The sequence below is a fragment of the Lagopus muta genome, chromosome 6 (genome assembly GCF_023343835.1).
Source record: "Lagopus muta isolate bLagMut1 chromosome 6, bLagMut1 primary, whole genome shotgun sequence".
Taxonomy (NCBI): Eukaryota; Metazoa; Chordata; class Aves; order Galliformes; family Phasianidae; genus Lagopus; species Lagopus muta.
Window position 1 is genome coordinate 28,878,805 of NC_064438.1, and position 22,653 is coordinate 28,901,457.

The 22,653-nt window shown below is 38.7% G+C and overlaps 1 protein-coding gene across 4 annotated transcripts; it reads right to left on the bottom strand.

Annotated features, from left to right (window-relative positions):
• Positions 1-6,210: 6,210 nt before the first annotated feature.
• On the bottom strand, positions 6,211-16,559 carry GARIN2 (golgi associated RAB2 interactor family member 2). Of its 4 annotated transcripts, none has more exons than XM_048947471.1 (8): positions 16,357-16,559; positions 14,826-14,870; positions 13,951-14,090; positions 12,283-12,479; positions 11,478-11,742; positions 10,584-10,822; positions 10,050-10,096; positions 6,211-8,251 (listed from the first exon to the last, which is right to left on the bottom strand). In XM_048947471.1, exons 3-8 carry the CDS (start codon positions 14,032-14,034, stop codon positions 8,193-8,195), a joined length of 891 nt encoding a protein of 296 aa, XP_048803428.1. In that variant the 5' UTR covers positions 14,035-14,090; positions 14,826-14,870; positions 16,357-16,559; the 3' UTR covers positions 6,211-8,192. The 4 variants fall into 4 exon arrangements, with proteins under 4 accessions (XP_048803428.1, XP_048803425.1, XP_048803427.1 ...); XM_048947468.1 differs by lacking the exon at positions 16,357-16,559 and adding an exon at positions 15,565-15,674 and having other exon boundaries at positions 14,826-14,994; XM_048947470.1 differs by lacking the exon at positions 14,826-14,870.
• Between the last annotated feature and the right edge of the window lie 6,094 nt (positions 16,560-22,653).

The following is a 22,653-nucleotide window of genomic DNA, read 5'->3' on the forward strand; positions in this document are numbered from 1 at the left end:
TTGGTTTGCCCTTCTCAGGATAGTAATGCCTTGCTGTCTTGCAACTGCACTTAACTGGATCTTTCCACTTTGACCGGTAAGTGGGAAGTGGAAGAACTGCAGCCCTATGTGACGTTTAAGTATCAGTGGATTGCAGTTAATTACTTGGAAAAGGAAAATGAAGGGAAAATGTGATTGTAGTTATTCCTGTCTGAACAGAACCAAGTATCATTCTTTTCACCTTCATTTGAAAATAGTGGAAGTTCACATGAACCTTTTTAAAAAACCTTTTTTGGCAAAAGGTCTGAGAACTTCTTCAAAATACAATACTTGTCTATAAGATATAATGGCTGCAAAAAGTATGTAGATTTAGCAGTTGACTGTTCACATCGTCATCCAAACCCATCTCTAGTTTAATGTCTTTTCTACATGCAAGGCTAGGATAAAGAGATTTAAAAAAAAAAATAACGAATTCCGATTACAGCTTCCCTCAACTGATAGCACTTCTCCTTCCCTCACAGAAAGTCTTATTGTCTCTAGTTTGCATGTTGCCCTAAAGCCAGTTTTTATACCATTTTAACTGAATTTTCTTCAATGTATTGTGCAGTTTTTCATAGTGCAAAGAAGGATTCACAACAGTTCTAGAGTTTCTCTTCTTCCCACTTTGTTCTCTTGAATGTGTAGCTGAAGTTTTCATCTTTTGCCAGAATGGATTGCCAGACCAGGTTAAGACTGAGCTTGGGATCTCTTGGATATATCTGCTTAAGGATCTATTTGTTTCTTTGGTAACCAATCTCCTCCCTCTGGCTTTCACAATCCCTAATATTAGCCTTTGCCCATCTGGCAAATCCATTCATAAGATGCTTGAATGAGGAGGACTTGGCTAATTCTATCCAACAGATTAAAATATTCCATCAGGCCAAGAAGTTGTCATACCTGAAAACATTTCACAACAGAGCACCGGATCAGCAGCATTATTTGTAAAGCATCAGACAACTTTTCTCTTTTAAATCATTATGTTAGCAATTTAAATGGACGGATCTGCTGGTTTGTTTTGCCTTGTGGATGCTGTTTGTTGGCATGCTGAGAATACAAAAACTGCTGAGAGAAAATCAACATCTTGAATTTAACAAAATACGCAAATTAGAAAACAGATACAGAGAAAGAAGGTGAATAAGAGGATGAGGAAGGACAATTAGAAGACAACTGACTGGGAAAATCAGAGCTCTTAGTCATCTGTTTCATCTTAATTGCCTAGCTGTTCACATGAGGATATAGTAACACAGTTCTCAAAGGAATTTGAAAAATGACTTACCAAAGTATTATAAATAACCCATTCCATCTATTCTTCAAAGTTTTCAATATTTAAGCAGAAATTAATAGAAAATAAATATGCATCTAAAACCTTTTTTTGAGTTTGGATCTTAGAACACCTTGATTTTAGAGGTTTAATTTTAACAGTATTATCAGTGGTTGTGGGATCACAAAAGCATGTTTGGAGCTACAGAAACGAGGTATTAAGGCAGCCTTACTACTGAAGAACATTCTTTTTCTAAGGCTGATGTCTTCATTCCAGAAACAAATGCATATATTTTTACAAAGAATATGTTTACTTTCAGTTATCTGAGTTTTACATTTTAGTGTCACTGTTGGCCAGCAAGGTGATGACATAACTGCTGATCAGTCTAAATCTGGCTGATTCTAATCAATGGAAAAATAAACGTTTTTGGCAAGTCCAGACATCATCCAAACAGGACAAAGTGTTTTCTTTGAAACCATTGCCCTCTGGAAGGAGAATAAAAAATCACAGAAGGATTAGGTAAAAATTCCCCTTTATGTCACTGTGTAGCTGAACAGAAGTTTTACCCATGCAAAAAGGATTGCTCTTTCAAAAGCCCACAGAGTCCACAGTGCCTTTGCCAGTGAGGGCTGTAGGAGAACTAATCCCCATCTGTCTTCCCCATTACTCTCCTCCCCTTTATCTCAAAACTCTTTATCACTAAACTCACTGAACAACTATTGTACAACAGATGTACTTTCTCTTCCAACTTCATCTTGGATTCCTTCCAATTCGGTGTCATCCCTTTTTTATCTGCCAAAATAATTCTTTTTTCTGCAATCTCTAAAGAATTCTTGCCTTCCTGATATCAGTCTGTATCCCATCTTCTTTCTTAACCTTTTCTTAACCCATTTTTGTTAACCTTTCTCCTGCTTTTGTTGTTATCTTAACACCCTTTCCTTCTTGATCTTCTATATTCTTGCAAAGTTTTGAGAAATTGTCTTATTTTTTTCTCTCTGATTTTATGTGTGGTATCTATTTAAATAGGCTGATTTCCTTCTGTCTCTGGGAACTTCACAGGAATTCTTCCTTTGGCTTTTAGGTACTGAGTGTCTGTGTCTTGGATAATCACATTTAAATGTCACTTTTAACAGAATGTGAATGAAAGTGAGCTGCTTCCTACTTATCCCTGTGTTGTAGGAGAAATAACAATATCCTTTCTATTTTGATTTATAACTATATGATATCTCCTGACTACAAATCTGTCGGTTGTTTTAAATAGGACATATAAATACCATAATTCCAGAATCATAGGACTTGGAAAGGACCTCTGGAGATCAGCTAGTCCAGATGAACCAGTCATCTGAAAGAATGTAATACCAGTACTAGTGTACCTATAGGGCTAGCAGTGTCCACTGTCTAGTGTTTCAAAGAAGAGTGCAAAATTCAGAAGTCCAGGAGCTCGGTTATTTATCTGGCAAGAAAAAAAATGTCTTGGCCTCAATGACACATCAACAGAAACCCCGAATTTCAAAATTAATACAGCAAACCAATGTTCTTTCAGCTTTCTTTGAATTTGGACAGCAAATATGAAGGATTAAAATATGGTCATGCTCTGATCCTTGATAACATCTAGAACTATTCCTTCCTTTCTTTCCAGTGACTGCATTTTGCATTCATGTTCATCTGGTGGCTGAAATATTTTCCTTTCTGGCTTCTCTTGTCCTCTGCTACTTCTTAATTCTCCAGATCCAAAATTGCACATGAAGTCTCAATATTTACAAATGAGGTCACAAACCTAACAGCAGCTCACCAGTAAAAATATGTTAATATCCAGAAGAGAAGTGTTAAGTCTGGCAAGTGTTACTCGTGTCTTATTGAGGGGTCTTAAACACTGATACAGGAACCATACCCAGAAGATGGGTAAAGCTGGAAGTGGAGTTGTTGATGGAATGGCTTGGGGCACAGTGTTTAATCCAGAAAGATAATAGATGATAAAAATAATATTTTCTAGGCATCATTTTACCTTTCCCTATTGAGTTATATTCAAATAAATGTTTACCTCATCTATCTGTTTCTTTATATCTGTTTGCTGCTTCTAGATTGTCCAAGTGTAGTTTCTGCTCTTCTTTGCAGTTTACTTTTATACTTGTCTAACTTTTTGATATTATTTCAGCCATCAGTGTGCCTTCCTCTGCACAGCTGTCCATTGTCAAATTGATCTAGAATTAATCTATAAGGATCCAAAGTAGACTGATGCATCTCTGGAAAACTGTCTCCTGCTTTGCCATTAGTACCAGTTACTAATTTGAATTAAAATCCACTTTGTTCTTCCCCGTTTTCCCTTTTTGAGGCTGGATGCATTTTAAAGTCCAAAGTCAAGACAGGATTTTACTCAGAATTTAGTGTGAACCTGCCTTGGTGTGAACGTGCACATACCTTTTGCTGAGTTTGTCTGGCAGTTTGATTACTTTTTTTAATCTGTTATTAAGAGCAAAAGCTATTTTTTCACATCTACTTTTTTACCCTGTGGAGCTTCTTATAAAACCTTTGCAAAGAAATAAAAAAGTAGGAAATAACTCAGATTGATTGCAAAATATGGGAGGAATCAACAAAAGTTTAAATGGTTGAAAGCACTTGTCCTGATTTGGTCTGACAGTTATTTTTGTTTGTAGAGGCTTGTCTGGTGATGTGTTTCAGATACTTGATGAAAATGAATCAGTGACTTAGCTGATACTGAGCTGTGCTTACACAGGGCCAAGAGCTTTTCAGCTTCTCATGCAGCCTTGCCAGGAGAGGCTGAGAGTGCACAAGGAGCTTGATGGGGTCGTGGCCAGGACTGCTGACCTCAATGACCAAAGGGATATTCCTTACTATATGGTGTATGCTCAGTATTAAAAGCTGGGAGGAAAGAAAGAAAGGCGTTACATGTGGAGTGGTAAAATTTCTCTTTCTAAGAAACTATCACATGGGATGAGCCCTGCTTCCCTAGAAATCAGTGAATATCTGCTTGCAAATGGGAAGTGGCAAATTAACTCTGTGTTTTGCTTTGCTAACACATACAACTTCTGCTTCACATAGCAAACTGTCTTTACCTCAACCCACAGGTTCTCGTATTTTCTGATTCTCGCCCCTTCCCAGTGAGGATAGAGTGAGCAAGTGGCTGTGTGGTGCTGAGCTGCCTTCCAGAGTTAAACCTAACTGCCCAAGAAAAGTACTTAAGCAGTAAATCCTAATGAATGAAGATATTTGTGGTGCCTAGGTGAGGTCACCTTTCCTGAAAGGTAGCTTAATGGTAGTAATTATGTTAATGATGGTACCCACCTACGTGATAATGCTACATTATAAGCTTAAGCTTTATGTATTTATTAGTCAAAAGTAAGTCACTGTAGTATATTGTTTGCATACTGTATGACCAAAAAAATGCAGCAAATATTTTTCCTGAGAGTAAATTAGATATACAGCAGGACAGCTGTAAGGCATACATAACCAGCCCCATAATTCTACTTCTTGCTCCCTTTTTCTAAATCTTCACCAAAATAATCTTCCACACTACATTGTTAATATTATATTATCAATCTTGTTTGCTGTAGGAGTTCTGCTTGTGCTTATCTGTTATACTTTAATTAAGTACAACAAACAAAAAAAATAGTGGGTATTCTGTAGTGTATCCACGTGGCTGCCTGAATTTTTATGAGGGAGAATCACTTCCAGAACTACTGTTTTTAAAACTTTCATTTGATTATTACCCCAGTTATTGAGCTTGCTTCCAAAAGATTGTGAACAACACGTGCAGCAGCTAACTACCAGTCAGCATGTCTGTTGTTTCTCAGCTTCTAAAGCAATCTTTAGTATCCTTTTTAATTGAACCCTAAACATCTGCATAACTGCTAAGTTACACTGGAATTTTTCTGAAACTAAAATTAGAAGAGACTTTTTTTATTTGTGAGAAATATTCTAGTAGGAAATAATGTGCTCTATGTATGACCCTAAAATTGATAGATAATAACATATATACCTTGAAACCCATCCATACTGACAATAAATAATGATATTGATCTCGATGTGAAGAATTAGTCCAGTTTAAAGCTATTTGGGTCTGTGAGCACACATCATTTTATAACATTTTTCTAGCATTTTTCTAGCTATTTTTATAGCATTTCCCTGTAGTCCTCCCATGTACTTCATTGCCTGTCAATTAACTAGCACTTGCTGAGAACTGCTGCTTTGAAGCCAAAAAGTGTAATAACTCATGAAGTTTTGGTTTCTTAATTTTTCTGTCCACTCAACTGCACGATGTACTAACATTAAGAAACCCAGTCTCAGACAAGAATCCTTAACTTCTGAGATTAATATGGACATCTGGGTTGTTGCTGGGTGAATACTGTCAGAAAAAAAATCCTTCATACATACCTCAGTAACATATGCGTAAATCTAGAGTGTTGTGTCACAGAGGAAATAAAGGTATTGCATCCAGTTCCTCTGTAGATATCCATGTTGATCTCAACATAATGTTTTCTACACAGATACAAGATGACAATAGATTTTCATTCCTTCTTCTTTGGCAGCAGGGGCATTTTTCAGATGCTTGATTTGTGAAAATTTGGACAGCACCAAAATATACTTATCATCTGTTGCCATAAACAAAGCCTTAATTATCTTTCTGGAGATAGCAATAGCAGCTACATAGTCATCTCTAAGGAAGGAAGACATTGTTTTCAAACTGACAGAAATAAATCATTTCCACATAGCTATGTGGACTGCCTTCACTATTCTTGGATAAATCTGTGGGCTGCAGTGTGAACTCTATACCATTCTCAAGAATCTGCATCTTGACAGAAAGTTGCAGAGGAAATAAAAGTCATTCAAACTGAAAACTGTTTTGGAATATATTACATTAATACCACTTTATTTTGCTCTATTTCCTAAGAAGTGTAGTCAAACATATTACGCTTCATAGCTCTACTGCTTGCAGGATCTTCAATGACTGTCATTCACCCAGCAGTTATTTTTCTTTCAGAGGAGCTGATAGCCCGCATTGGCATCTTGAGCCAATACTGCATACCAGTCTTATGAATCAGCTCAGTGTAAGACTGTTTTGGTATGTAACACAGCAAGCATCCATAATGATTTATTTTTCCTTGCTTCAGGTTCGGTGATCAATAGTATATTTTTATTGCATGTGCTATGCAACAATTCAACCATCTTCCCAACCATCTGGAAAAACTGATACTCTGAAGTTACACATTTGTTACAGCAATCAGTTTTGCTCAGCACTGATTGAGAGCACTTTAGATTGTGTTCCAGTGAACTGAGGCTGAACAGTACCATTCGCATGTTGCAGCAGTCCTCTGTGCCCCTTCAAGGTCTATCAGAGTTACCACAGTTTAGGGTACAAGAGTGAATGTTTCTGGTAGTACAGTAAGTTGTTCTGAGACTGATCTTGGTTTTTGCAGATAAAGGACTGTATCTGTGTCTTCAGTCAGTGAAGAGAAATACAATGCAGCATATCTTGATCTGAAGTGTCATAGATATTACTTCTGTGCTAGTTAAAAAAATTGTTTCATAGACTTTTTGAATGCAGTATGCTTTATTTAAAAGTATTCAAAATGCATTATCATTAGTTTTCCAGTGATCCATAGTTTTCATTTTCTCTTCCTCACTTGTGTAAAGTCAATGACAGTAAGCATCTGCAGCCAGTCTCTCTACAGGCATTAGTGAAATTACTGTTACCGATTGTTGTTCTTGCAGTGTTTTGTTTGTTCATGTAGTTGACAACAGCACATCATAAACCACGTATCATGTAACTCACTGTCCCTCAAACAGAAAATATGCTGTACAAACATTTTCTCAGGGACCACCGAAAAATTTCTTCCTGTCAATAAATGCAGCTATGTCCTTTTGATAAATAAAACATGGAAAGTTCTTCCGCCGTGGGAAATAGCTCTCGAGTCTCCAAGTACACCGAATGGTATTTCAGTCTTGTTCATGTTTTGGTGATATCTAGAATTTGAATTTACTACCACTTGCTTATAATGGCATCATAGATTGGAATCTATTTACAGGCAGGCTGCATCAAAGAGTATTCAATTAATTTGTTTTCTCAAGGAACATTAGATTGGCATTTATCTTCTCCAAATCTATGAATTATGTATATCCTCTGTGCTCACTTGCAGAAAAGCCTACTGAGTCTTCCCTCTCCTGTAATCATGCTTGGCTATGATTACAGTGCTTCACAATTTCATTAAAATACTTCATATGCTTAAAACTACACAGAAACCCAGCACCAGGTACAAAAGTAGTAGTGGGGAATGTGTATACAGAGTGGGTATCAGAGAATTTAGTTGGTTTTTGGGTAACTATCTGTTGTTGCCTCAATTGGTAAATGTAGTAGAGCTTCAGATGCTTTTTTGTATGGTGGGCAGAGAAATGGAAGACAGGTACATCAGCTTGCACTGCTGTACAAAAGGTTCTTGAACTAACAGTGATCTACCCACATTCATCTAGAAGTTCGTAACATTCTGTATTAGTGGGATTTTGCATTCCTAGCATGGTATTGCTCACTATCACTTGTCTTCTTGCAATGTTTTGAAAATTGCTTTCCCAATGCTGCATAAATGTGTAAGCCATACTCAAGCATTACTGTTAATTCAAGTGTCAATTTCTTTGCCTTCTGCTGCATGTTACAAAGTCTTCTCCCTGAAAAATGGCCTCAGTCACTGAAAAAATGTCAAGGAACAAAATATATTTGTTACTGCTAGTTGTGAATTAAATACAGAGAAATATAGGGTTTTTGTTTCAGCAGTAAATTGTAGAACTGAAGACTGCAGCATCGGGTTTTTTTTTTATTCTGTATGTGTCTGGCCCCTGTTTTAAAAGCATCTGATGACAGGATGCTTTGCTTTATTTTCTATTATTCCTTCTCACTGACAAATCATCTGAAGTATAATTTGAAGCAGCCTATGCTTGACTTACTGCCACTCTTTCGATTTCCTGAAAAAAAAAAAAAAAGCAAACCAAAACCACAATGAGGACAAGCTCAGAACAGTGCAGGAAAAGAAGCAGGAGTCAAAAGTAAGAAAAGGATGGAGAAGATGAACATACACCAAGAACCACAAAAGAAGGAACCAGTGGCAACTGATTTTCAGACTTTTCTGATTATTTCTCTATTCAGTTTACAAATAGTGGGGGAGTTTACTAGCATTTCTGCCCTGTGTTCCAAACTGGCCTTTTCTGTCTTTCCCATGCTATTCCCCTTCAGTTGCTCCTAAAAACTACTTCTCGCCTACTCATCTCTAAGCAGAAATAATCTCTAGTCTTTGCTGAACACCTGGGAGGCATAAAAAGTCTGTGCATAGCTAGTGTCAGTTGAGATGATATAGGCATAGCTCTCAGCTGGCTGGGGATGTGTGAAGATCATTTCTGTTCACTACTGAAAGCTGATCAGCAAGCTGAGAAGTGAACGGAGTCTGCAAGTTGGTAAGCTTAGGGGAGCAGATGCTGCCTTTGCCTTAATGGGGCAAATCCAGAAGCAATAGAATGCATACCAGGAGAAGTATGGTCAGCAGATGAAGAAAAAGAGAAGAGACAAGTGCACAGTGGAAGAATTACATATTTGGAGGAAGGTAGAGTTTAAAATGAGGAAAAGACATAGGACAGGATTCGAGAAATGTGGAAGGTGAGAGAAAGGATAATCCAAAACTAGAGAAAAGAATAGAAATCAGAGGAAAGATGAAAAGACATGAGTGACTGAGGAAAGGAACAATTAGACACGGGGGAGGAGTGACTTAAAAAGACTGTTACGAAAAGAGAGAACAATGGGAAATGTTCTTAGCCAGGTGAAGGAATTGCAAGCAGCCCACAGCTAAAAAGAGAAGCATGCAGTAGCATCATGTTCACAAAAAGTGAGGTTGATTGGACAAAAGATATCATTTAATCTTTCCTAACTTAGTAAAATGGAAAAGCTGTGTAGTAAGCCTGTGAAAGCTGTTGTTCAAGAGACTGATTCACTCGGTATTCAAAATGACCAGTGAGCTTAGAGACAAGGTGTGGGGGGCATCAGCAAACTAAGAGCATCAGTCTTTGTTATTTCTTGGCAGGCATAGGTAGCAGTGCATAATCGCTGATAAGAAACTGGGGATTGTGAATATGGCAAGTGGTGAACAGTAAGAAAAGACTGTCTGTGAGATGCCTGTGTGCTGTAGCTGAATGTTCTGTAGAGATTTATGCAGAAATGCAGAATGCCAAGAAGGACACTAATGCTAATCTCAGTATGGTGTTGAAAAGGTTACTCCAGAATAGGTCCACATCTTGCCAGGAACACACATTCATGGTTGAGGGTACTGCAGACACACTGCCTGGAAGCAAATTTATGCTCTACCAGGGATTTTTGGGAAGCCTTATGACACATTGGAAGAGGAAATAGGGGCCAATATTATCTCTCTATCGCATAGAGCTTTCTTATCCTTCTCATTGGAGTGTATTTCACCTGATTTTTCAGTGATGTTGCACAGCTGACATCAGCCAAACAAGTCAAGCGTCAAGGCTTTTCTAAAAGAAACCTGGCACTGAACCCTGCAAGGTGAGGTGTGTTCAGAACAGGGGTGTAGCAAAGAGTACTTTCTAAAAATATTATTTCACTTTTATACAAATACTAATCTACTGGCAATACAAATGTAGAAAAAATTTGTTCTAAACAGCTCCCAGCTCATGAAGTTTAAGCTTCCCTCATCTATTATTGAAGTAGGAATAACACTGGGGAAATGGCCAAATATCAGAAAACCCATCATACCTGAAGGTTGCGGTGTTTTCTCTTTTTTTGGCTTCATTTTGTCTGTCCTAAAAACAAATAAATAAAAAGTTCAGGAAAAAAACACAACGCTGTTGTAGACAACCAAGGGGATAATGCTATTGCCAACAAACCCACAAAAGCAAACTAACAAACAAAAATGACAACAACAAAATTTACCTTAACAATCTTGTTATGTACTAGTATTAAATAGATGCTATTTTAAACTCTTTCTGTCCACAGCAGGAATATCTATTGCTAAATGATGTGGTAAGCCTTGCTTTGAAGCGAAGGCACATGGAAAGTGTCTTTCAAAAGAACCTGAACAGCTGAGAAGCCAGAGTATGGCTAATTGGAAACCCCACCCAATATTGTTCAGCTTCCTAGCACATTTAAAACATCAGGAGAATTGCAGTCTGAAAAGGTGTTGCAATTATATATTTTCAAAAAAAAAAAAAAAATCTTCAACACATTCTAATTTTCAAAGTTCAGCATTGAAAACCAAGTATACCAGAATCATTTCTCAACCATATTTACCTGCTCTTCCTTCTCTCTTTGCTTTTGCTGTTTATTGTATCCAGAGGATCTTTACTCTTTGATTGCACGGTGGTTTCTAGCCTGGTTGCTTCCTGGGAGCTGTTGAAAGTTGCCCTTTCCTTTTCACTTTTTTCGGTGGAACCCACACTATCTGAGTAAAGAACTTGATTGGAGGAGGTTTGTTCAGTAACAGTTTCTTCCTCTGTTTTGGGGTTAGGCACGTTTTGTGAGTTGTTGCTCTAGACAGAAAAATGAAAGTTAAACAGATACGGTTGCAACAGACATTAAAAATGCTCCACACATCACTGATCAACACAACTGAAACTTGATGATAATTTCCTGTATGCCAGTCCGCTATATATGGACTATTCAGCAAATAGCTGCCTTCTACCACTCTGGATGTCCACTGTAGCATTTGCTTTCAAGAATTTTCTTTTTCTGTCCTTTAAATAGATCAAATGTACTTGCCCTCTTTGCTTATTTGTTATCAGCATATCAGCATTTGTCTCATCTGTGCCGTGTCTTTCCTTTTCTGCTTTTTTTCCAACTATTTGTGGAATTGAGTCCCAGAAATTCATTTAAGAGCATACCCATAACTGCAAGGAAAAACTAAACACTGAACATTTTATAGTATAGCATTTGTAGATCATTACAGTTTTATCAGGGCTAGGGTGCACTCAGTGTTTTCACTCCTTTTACCCTGATCTTTTGCAGGGGGTTTACAACAAGCCAGCTATTTTGATAAACAGGATAGATCCTTCAGAACATATGAAAGGTTTGGCTTCAGAGAGACAGTACTGATTACACTGATAGATACTATATAGAACACTGATAGAAACTATACTCTCTAATCGTTCAGCTTGAAGATTTGATATCAGTTTGCCAAAGACTTACATTGTCTGGTGACTTGTTGGGGCTGGGAGCTTTCTCATGACTCGTGCCAGAATCCTTACATATTATGTTGACATTGGTATTGCTAGTATCTTTTGGACGTCTCAGGAGAGAGATTAGCTTCAACCAGTGGTGGAATAGTTGCTGTTGTTGGTCTGGTGGAGCACAGAGCTCTAGATAATAGGAACGGCCATTTACTAATTTTAACATGAGCTGTTTCTTATCTGTGCTGTGAACAGAGAGTTCTACAAACTTCAAGGGCAAGAACCTGAAAAAAACAAAAAGATATTATGTCATCAGACTTGAAGATAGAATTAGACTACAAGTGAGAAACCGGAATAGGGAAAAGAAAGCTGCTGAGTAGATTTGGACACTCCTCTTTGAGTGACACTGACTTTGGAAGAAATGCTGAGCAGCAGTGCACAGAATGGAGACAAAGAATGTCAGCTTCTTTACAATGCCTTTATTCCACTGCCTTTTTCCTTGACAAACCTGCACCTCCAATCTTTTCACCAGTTTTCAGCTTCTGATATGGTTTTGGTTTTTTTTAAACTTATTAGGTATTTTCCAGTCGTTTTCCATCTATGTATATGTATATGGGTAGCACTGGCCTAAAACGATGACCAGAGTGAGGCCTAAATTTGTGTCTTTAAATTTCAGTGATACTCCTGACTTCACTGTGTTAATGCTGGAAGAAAAGTGCAAACGTGATATCTGTTCATAATCTGATTATTAAAAGGAGGAAAACACCATATGGAAGGGGGAAGCTCTTCAAGGACTTATTTAACCCTTTTCGATGCTCACTCACCTGCTAAGTGCTAGCTGTTCCACTTGAGATGGATTCTCTGAGAATTTCTGGAGATTTGCCATTATTTCCTGTGGGGACACAGGCACCTTGTGTGCTAGCAGCATTCCACTGGGCATTGGTGAACGGGCAGCACAGATGCCGATGGTCACGCAGGTCGGTCGATTGTGAAGATTAATCAATTCCCCTCTTTGGTTAATCTGAACAACAACAAAAAAATCAACACTCTCAGAGAATATATTTCAAAGATATTTCACAGTGATTCAGCCTAGGATTCCTAGGGCTTATGTAATGAAATGGTGAGGAGAGAAGGGAACATGGAATAATGAAATGGGTATATATATATGAGTGAAAACAGAGGAAGAAATTTGAATCAGGATAAAGAAGGATCACTGGTTATTTTGTAGTCTCCATCATTAGGCATCTGACTGCTGAGGTAAGAAAAGACTTCTGGGCTACTATCTCAAGTTAATTTTATTGTACACATGATGAAGAGACACTCTGTTCTGATGACTCAATGTCCGTCAGAATTACTGTGATATTAATGAGACCTCATTTTGAGCCAGGATCTTGATAGATGCTGTAAAAGTACAGGATGGAAAAAGATTACAGATAACTTACGTGTAAGACACAAAATGACAGGAAAAAGAAATGAGAAAATTCTAAGAAAAAAATTTATATGCATGCTCAAATCACTTGGTATCTACCACTGTCAGAATTGGCTTTTGGTAGATGTCAGAGAAAAAACTGTATTCTAAGAAGGAATTTGAGAGATAACAGTGTATTAAATTAGTGGATATCTAGTAGAAGATCTTTCCAAGTGTAAGACATGGAATATGAAAAAATAGATCAAAGGCTATTATTTTTTAAATCTAGTGGGAATAAGTCAGTGATGAAGCTGTTTTCACAGGCTGTTTGTTTAGGGCAACAGCCTCTTTGAGAATAAACTGGGTCTGATAAATAAAGCAGGGATCAATCAAATACCATGAAAATAGAGACTTGCAGCTAATTAGCATTCTGCACGTGTACCAACAATGCAAGATTGAGTTAATCAAGGCAAGAACAAAGGATGTTGCAGTTATCACAGTGAGGTGATGAAACCCTATTAAAAAGATCTGTTGATGTACATTTTACAAGTAGAACTCACGTGTTTTAGATACACTGTGAATGTAATATTGTAGACTTGCAGACTGTTGCCAAGGTCATGAAGGGTTCTGTGTCCAGTAAAGAATACTGAAAGGACAGAGGTAGTAATAGGAAGATTACTGAGGAAGGTTGACAGCTCTTTAGGGTAGGTTGAACTAAATTTGATGGCTAAACAACATTAATGAGCTAGCACAAAACTAGAAAATTTTCTAGAAAACTAGAAAATAACGCTGTCCTAGTAGTTCCTACTGGAAAAAGCAGGGACTGACAAAGAAGAACAAAAACATAATTCTTGGACGTCCTCTAATTTTCAGCATAGTTGTTGCTGAGATTCTAGACCATGAGACTGTATGAGAAGAGAAACATTATATCCTTGTCTTTATTTTTGTTTCAAATGAGAATAGGTGCGGTGGGAATAAATGAATGAAGATAACTGTTCAGAAGAGGAAGGGAAAAAAAAAGTAATTTATTTCATCAATATTACATTGAGCATACAAAACAAAAAATCATTTAAATTATTTTTACCTGAACAAACCTGCTTTCAAGCATGGGAGCAGAGCCAAAAAAAGCATATTCTCCTTGGTTAAGAAGTCTCTTGAGGTCACCCATGATGGATTTCTTACTTGATATAATCTTTCTAGTGTCAAACTCACTACTTATTTCACCTGTCCACAAAACAAAAATAAATATACATGTTAAAAGGAAAAAGGAAAATAGGAAAGTTTATAAATTGGGATTGTAAAAATAAATAAGTACAGCATTTTATTATACTACAAAACTCAGAACATTTCCCCTACACACACACGTTTTTATGACCATACAATTTTAAGTGCAAAGGGAAACTTAATAGGACTTTTTTCCACAGTTCTATACTTTTTTTTTTTTAACCCTTTTTTCTCACTTTTTTTTCCCCCCACGTGAATATAGCAACATATTTTGCAAATGACAGAAGTCTTTGAGCTGTTCTCAGTGGTGATTTGGAACGGTGACTTCTGTCTTCATGTCTCATGGATCACTTATGTATTTATTGGGAGTCAATAATATAGAGATATATTAGATTATAATATAGAGATAAAATAGAGATGAGTGAAGTTAAAATTCTCCAGCAGTTAACTGAATGAACTCTGTAGACATAATAGCTTCACAAGGTGTTGGGGGTAGGGGAAAGTCAAGGTTATTCATTAATTACATTTTCTAAATCTTTATTGGAGAGTTAACAATCTATTATCCCAAGTAGATACCAAAGTCAAATGATTTGTTGAAGACTGCACAGTATGTAACAGAATGTCAATAAGAACAGAAAATCCCTACTCTGTATTTTTGGGAAAAAAAACCACAAAAAACAAAAACCAAAAAACCCACAAAAACAGATGTAGTAGGCTTCTACTTCCCTTCCATACCTTGTTTCACTCACAGAAATCCATTGCCTAGCTGGAGGAATATACCTACAGAAAGAGAGGACAAGAGCACACTAATCCCTTCTGCGGAGCCCAGTGGAATTCTCCCAGGACTAAAAACCCATCATTGGTGGCATCACAATGCATCACTAGGTTTGTGTTCTCAACGGTCCTGGAAGCAATTATGTTTATTGGTTAAGTAAGGGCATAGTGATAACTATGCCTGTATTTCCTTGTAACACAAACACACTATCTAGGTACTCCTACTCCAGCAAGGGGATTCGACTAGATGATCTTTCAAGGTCCCTTCCAATCCCTGACATTCTGTGATTCTGTGATATCATCACAGATTTTTGCACTGATACAGTCCTCTGAGAGCTGGCTACCAGGGGAGAACAAGACAAAACCTGTGACAGATGATGAGCTCAGAACCATGTCTAACCTTAGCAGAAATATCATTCTCAACAGCTAGGGCAATCTTTCAAACCTACAGGATCCAAAAAGAATAAACTGAACAGGATTGGTGGTAAAAGGACCCAGTAACAGACCCAAGCAAGACCAGGCAAAATGAGATCAGACAAGGTGAGGAATGAAATCCCAAGCCCATCTTAGGTCTCCATCCTGGGATTCAAGTCAGCAGCAAAAACAAGAGGAAATAAAACTAGAGATAGGACTGTAATAACGTGCTCAAGGAACGTCTGTTCTAGAGTCAGGAATAGAGACAAACACACCCATAACCCACCTCAGAGGAGGAGCAGGGACACAGACCAAAGCTTCCCTGCAGCTCCCAGATGAGAGGTGGTGGTGTGTGAGAGAAGAGGGGCAGGATGAAGTGGAGGTAGCAGGTGAGGCTGGTTAGAGCAGTTAAAGTCTGTTGGTGCACTCTGGAACCTGGCACGGGCCCAGGATGTTAATGAGCCAGTTTAAAGTGGTATGGATATTCAGATGTTTTACTCTTGTTTGTAGGTTTCAGCTTCTCTAACCTTTCGTTACAATCAGCTCTTGATGTGAACTTTTTTTTTCCCACCCTAATGTGGTAACACCTGTTTCAACTGAGTCTGGTGCTTTGACAGGGTTTTGGTCATGAGTAATTACCATGCTGGCTGAAGGAATATTGATATTGCAAAACAGGAATTACGTTGTCTGACAGTTTGAAGATTGTGTATTGCAGTCTGTGTAGGTACACATTTGCTGTTTCCTTAAGTAAAAGCCCCCAAGACAGTTTGTCTGATTGTACTATGCACTAACACAGCAGCGTCCAGCAAAAATGGTTTTTGTTCTGTCCACTGCACAACTCCAATCCAGTGTTAAAGTCAATTATGCTTTTCTTTCCCAGGTGGATTTTAGTTATGTAGTAGACATAGACACAGATAAATAGTATTGGTATATCAACAGCAACAAGAAGAAATAGTTTTTCCAGAACTGAATTACTTTTTTCTCTTTAGCCAATGGAAATGTAATTCTAAACATCAGAACAAGTGAGCAACAGAGCTGGAGGAGACTGACTCAGCAGACAAATGGTCATAGTGCTTACCTGAACCAGAGAAGCTGCAAGTCCCGTCCAGCCTCCCAAGTACATGTGTACACTTAGCTAGCTCTTTTCTGGAATGCAGAGTAAAAGTACTATGAGAGTCAGAGCTAAGACTGTGTTAGGAAGCAGTAGAGTAATTCCTTAGCCACTGGGCGATTGGCTATTGCAAATGGTGTTGCTATTTTTCAGGACAAATTCTGTATAGTTTTTGGGAGTGTGAGGTATGGGGTGAGAAGCTTCTGCAGCTCTGTGCTGCTGGCTCCCAACAGTAAGCTCCAGCATAGATACCCAGCCTGCCCTGTAGCTGGCTCTTGGATCCCAGTCTCTCAAGTTGATTGGCACATGGACATATGAGACCCTGAGGCTGTAGCCCCTCCTCTGTTGGTTCATACTCCTCACTCATGCCCATACACCCACACCTCTCACTTGCCCCACAGACCCCATGATCTCTCCAGGAGCCACCTGGGACTCCCCTGCTCCCTCAGTAGCTCCCTCCTGGCATGGTTTCACTCCTTATTCACCCAGGAAAAGAAATGACATTGAGTAAGACACGGCAGAGTGTGGACAAGGCACAGGGCATGGCCAGACAAGTGTATCTGTTTGTACTTGGCGGGTTTATTTATTCCTTCATCTGTTCCTCCTCAAAAATTGCTACACCAATTCCTTTCACCACCTCTGGTTCCTCCCCAAAACACATAAAAAATCTTGTGCAATCCTAAAATGCTCTCCACTTCTTCCTGTAAGGTGTTCTAGCTTCCAGGTAGTCTGAAGAGTGATCATAGGAGCCCTTCCATTACCTCATGTTGATGGGTTTCACACCTGGACAAGCCCTCCTGTGACATCCCTTAATTTGGGTTCCCGCCTGCCCTCATGTCCCTGTGCTCCTCTAGACTTGAGAAAATGAGTTGTTTAAAGCCAAAGGTTCCTGCGATGGGCCTGGGAGTAGCTGAGGCAGTGTGTTATTTGGATTGTTTTATGTGCCGTTTCTGTTCTCTTTTGGATTTGTGATTTCCATCATACATCCTAATAAAGGACTTCTATTTTCATTATTTTGCTTTCATCTAATACTATCCACCACCTCTAAGAAAAACTCCAGCTGATGGAGAAAGCTGCAGCATGACTCCCTACCAACACAGCTTGCCAAAAGCATACTAAATCCTGTCTTCTGCTTTGTTCAGTGGCTTTTTATAGCACATTGGGAAAATTGATTGGGTTTGGCCAATAGGATATAAATTATGGAAAGCCACTCATGGATGTACACTGCCAACTAACCTTGTATTTAACTGACTTCAAACAGCATTGCATCTGTTTGAGCCTCTTTCCTCTTCTGAAAGGCTGGCGGGTGAGTCCCACTCAGGTCATTTTTATTCTCTCTATTCAACGCCTTTTGTGATGATCAGCTACCTAGTATTGGCCTAAAGGGCTGCGCTTTCAGAAAGGCACAGTACACCACAACCAACTGCTCCTGTTTGCTCTTCTGCAAGTTCCTGTGTGTGAATCCCTCTGAGCACAGCATGCTCACTGACCAGTGGGCTCTGCAGAGCCACATCCCAGGAGATTTCCCAGCAGTACTTACTGTGGAGCTACATGTTGCAAGAACTTCGTACAAAGACAGGACAGATATAGCAAAAATATTAAGCCCCATTTTTTATTTTGCAGCTTCTTCATATATGGACGAGGGTAGTCTTGCCTCAGGTGGAATTTATCAGGTCAGTTGGCAGTTCTCCAGAGTAATGTGACAGCATCCTTAACTGGAGCATAGAGGCGGTCATACCAGTGGGCAGTCCAGGTGGTAATAAACCACAGTAAAAGAGCAGGCATAATAAGGAAAAGCAACAATATTATAGCACAGCTACCAAATCACCAAAGCAGCGCTTTTCATACTGGATAGTGGATAATTGATACTGGATCTGTGATAATTGATGTTATCTCTGTTGTCTGGCACCTCAGAATGTCCTCAGGATTTTGGCAAAGGCTTTGATAATGGCAGCACGGTAGCTGCTTGTGTTTGTATTGCCTGTACATGCTCCAGGTAACATGTATGTTTATAGGTGTCCTTTTGTCAAGATGCTGCTTGCTGAAAGTTTTCCTGAGCTCCTTATCTCCCATGAAAGAGAAAAGGTCAGGAAGTAACAAATATGGATTGAAATACCTCCTGTCCTACTTGTACTCTTGTGGTGCAGAACTTCCTGAGAGAAGTAGTGTAGAAGATTTCAGCTAATAAAGATATTTAAAAATATATTAAAATATATTAGAAAAGGTGAACTGATAGAGACTGCTGACAATATTAACGTGTTTGCAGTGTTGAAGACAAAGACAGCTACAAAGAACTGCAGATGCATTGCTCAAGACTGATTGGAAGTGTGTTGAAATAGTTGAGGTTATCAACACAGACAAAAGTAAAATGATGCATATGAAGAAGATGTTTTCCTTAGCTATCATCTACAATTACTTTTTTCTAGGCTGACCACATCTAATTAAGAATGAGACTTTAGGGTTACCTTTATTTTAAGATCTATGAAAACATGTTGGTCAGAAACACTGAAAAACAGTAATTAAATATTAGGAAATAGAGAAGGATGTAAGTTGTTAGCCTGTTATAAAAGACAGTTATGCCTTTTAATTCTGCATGTAGTTCTGGTCTTCTTGTCTCAGAGACTATAGTGAAGCTGAAGAAGGTCCAAAGGGATGCAACAAGAAACATCCAATTGTAGTCCTTTAAGATGGAGCGCTGACCACACACAAAGGGCAGACTCCGTAGATTTGGACTCTTAATCCAGTCAAGAGTTATCTACAGAAATATAGGTGGCAAAGTGAGGGTGGCTTCTTATTGCCCACTCCAACATGAAAGCTAAGAGACATCAAAGGAAGGTAGGAGGTGGCAGATTCGGAACAAAACAGAGACAATACTGTTAAGCTGTGGCAATTCTTGTAACACACACTGGATACTGGGGGATGTATCATTATATATCTGCAGTGAATTTATACTCTCTTCCCGAAATATGACCTCTTAGATAATTTTTTTTTCAGGGAAATATTTGTTTTATTATTATTTTTCCTAAAGGCTCACAGATGATGCAGTACAGGAGTTTCTGGCTGTATGTTGCCATCCTCTTGGCAGCTTCTTGAGTTTGTCCCGCAAAAGCTGCCTTTTCCTGCTGGAGCCAGCCGTTGCCAGTGTTGGAAGCTGTGTCTGCAAATATCTTGGCTGGCTTCTTCTGGCTTACTGCCCAGTCTGCACATTGCTGCAAAGTGGGGTCCCTGTGATGAAGCCAAATAGCTTGTTTCAGAATGATGAAGCGATTGATCACTTGGCCACAGCGGACAAACATCCTAGTTAGGAAATGCTTGTCAAACTGGTAACACTACGCTGTTTTTGAAAAGCTTTATGTCCTTGATGTGCTTGATCTCATTTGTCCTGCTGATCTTCTAGATTTCTGTCTGGTAATGGCATCCCACCAGTGCACCTTAGGATACTGTAAAATCCACGAAGAGAAAGTCAGGCACAGATGGAGGCTACTTTGCATGCTTTCTTCTTAGTTGAGTGGGACAGTTTTTTGGTGTTCTGCTGATTGGTAACACAATTTAATCATGGTCAGATTATTTCATCTCACTCCAGTTTCTCTTATGCCCAGTCCTCTCTTTTAAGACATTTTCACATTCAGCTAGCTATTGGACAATATGACTGCTTCTTATAGACACAAGTGCTTCAGGATATGATTCTTACAATCCATCATTGTTCACTACAAAGAGTAAATCAGGGTTTTGAAATCATACCCTGCTGCTGTTTATAAGATAGTTTTCACATGGCTATCCAATTGTCTTCCAGAAAACTTTCCTCATACTTTCCTTGAAGTTACTTTAATTCTAGTTTCAAATCACTGGTTATCAGGATCATGCTAGTGCATTTGCTTTCTCTGGTATGTTCATACCAGAGATTAATCATAGAGTTACTGGTATACAACCAATCCTCAGTTTTGCTTGTAGTTAATTCTGCAAAAATTAAGTTTGTTGTCTGCATTTTCAAATTGAAGTTGGATCCATGCAAATGCATGTTTTTGAATAAAAGCAAAGCATGCTGGATGTCTTCATACAGTGCTGTGCTGAGCAAGTAACCCCAGCCAGACCAGTTAGTCAGCTAGAGCCACTGAGCATGTGTGCTCTGCCCTCAGAAGGCTTTGTATTCTAAGGGTTTTGTCAGCTTGTGTGCAGTATGGCACGAATGCACAGGGCAAGTCTTACTCTAATGCTGAATATGAGTCACTAAGCCCTTTTCAGAACACATGCAGCTGGCAGCATATCATGGTGCTGTAATGTTTGTAAACCCCACAGGCTTTTGAATTAGCCAGGAAGTGTCTCTATTTTCATACATGTTTTAAATCTACCATGGGGACTCACCTTCTTGGGTGGAGGCTGGGATATACTTTATAGAAAACAGATTAGTTCTGAAGAACTCACAGCAGAAAAAAAAAAAATCAAATCCACAAAAGAAAACAGAAGAAACAATGATGTGGCTTTTTCACTCTGAGTAAATATAGAAGTTAAGCTACTGGAAGCATCATGTTGAAGAGGTGTAAATACTGTGGTTCTTGTCTGGATAGCTTTAGCATGGTGACGGCGTTTGCCAAACCGTTCAATACAGTTACTGGAGATCATGTTCTACAATATGAGGTTAAAGCACTTAATTGCAACCTAATGACCAACTACTGCTGTGGGAAACTGTACCTTGTCTCTACTCAACAGATTGCTGCTTTGACTACCATCAGTTGGTGCACATCTCCCCACAATAAACCCTCCCCCTCCCCTTTTTTTCTTCTCTAGTTGTGACTTTGATCAGTGCTTTCCCTGACTGTATGCACAAATGTCCTTTCTCTTCTAACCTGGAGTGCTAAAATTTCCTTTATTTTTTTTTAAAGGGAGTAAAGACTATTGACTTCAGCTAGTTGGCTAGTTTAGCAAAGACACTACCAAATTTTTGGAAAGTGTCAGCATAAATGATAATTTTCATGCAGTTTCAAATTTCATGCAAACAAAAAATAGTTTTTTGGGGAAAATTTTGTGCACAAGCATTTAAGATCTACCTACTTCTTCTGTTCTTACTTTTGTTAGTTAAGAAGACTGTAAGGATTGTTACATGCCAGACCAATCTACTGGTTGGCTTTATAGCCTGAATTGGTTTCTGACTTCTCATTTAATACTCTCCCACATAGTTCCTAATGGGAACCAATACTTACTCCTCTTTGCTATCTGACCATTCTTCTTTCTGTACTTGTCTTCTTTTTGGAAAGTGCAAATACAGTTATGTGGAAACACCTCAGTGCTCTTGTGGTGTAAGCAAACACACCTATGGCATGTTTCTTATCTTTTAGTGTATTTTTCTTAACCAACACAAAGTCTCACAAACCATTCAGCCGACAATGCTGGTTTTGAGAAGCAAAGTACTGGAAGATAATGGAAGGCCATAGAAGTGCTAGGCCATCTTCGCCTTGTGTCTGGTATCCAAAATAAGATGTCAATCTTAGCTCCCAAATGTAGTCCCTGCCCTGCAAGTGCTGTCAGAAGCAAGCCTGGGGAGTTTGCCCAAACAGGATGTGGGCCAGCCCTTAACACTGCTACTGTACCAGCTTCTGTCAACTTATGTGCTCAGCACAGGGTATGTGTAGGCTGCCTGCAGCTTAGGGGCCATCTTTAGTGTCCATGAGGCAAGTAGCACCACATCTGGATTGAGACCTGTCAAAAGAGATGAGCTTTAACACTTAGAGCAGCAGGATGAGGAGGACAAAGATAGAACTGCAAGGTGACTCCAGTTGTATATTGTCCTTAAGTTCTGTTTATGTTGCAGTATAATTTCAGTGCAGTCCTTCAGCTCCAGAATCACAAAAAGCTAAAGATTTTGTGCTAATTAGTAATCTCTGGAGTCACACAGCTCTCTAATACTTACCTAGAGATTAAAGACATTTCATGTCTAGCATATTTTAATATCAAGAAAGAATTAATGTTGTAATTTCCATAATTAAGGTCTTGACATTAGTATTTAGAAAGGCCAATTTTTGTATGATGCTTCCTCTCTAACAGTATAATCAAAGTTCTGGTAGCTGGCCAAGATGCAAAAGTTGTTTGTAGGTCATTGTAGGATTTCCCCAGCTGGATGGCAGGGACTCACAAGACCCACTGCCTATGTTTCCACACATGATAATTCCCATGTATGGGTGATGAAGAAAATAATGTGAAAAGATGAAAACCACAAACACAGTTTGTGGGAAAAAAAAAAAGAAATAAATTGTAAAGCTCATTTTCTTA

Bases quoted from the DNA above. Each gene is read 5' to 3' on its own strand.
- GARIN2 (XM_048947470.1), bottom strand. From the start codon at position 14,034: ATGGGTGACCTCAAGAGACTTCTTAACCAAGGAGAATATGCTTTTTTT. The intron at 11,743-12,282 runs GTGAGTGAGCAT...TGTTTTTTTCAG, and splicing joins GAACAGCTAGCACTTAGCAG to GTTCTTGCCCTTGAAGTTTG. The intron at 10,823-11,477 runs GTAAGTCTTTGG...TTTTCTGTCTAG, and splicing joins CCAACAAGTCACCAGACAAT to AGCAACAACTCACAAAACGT.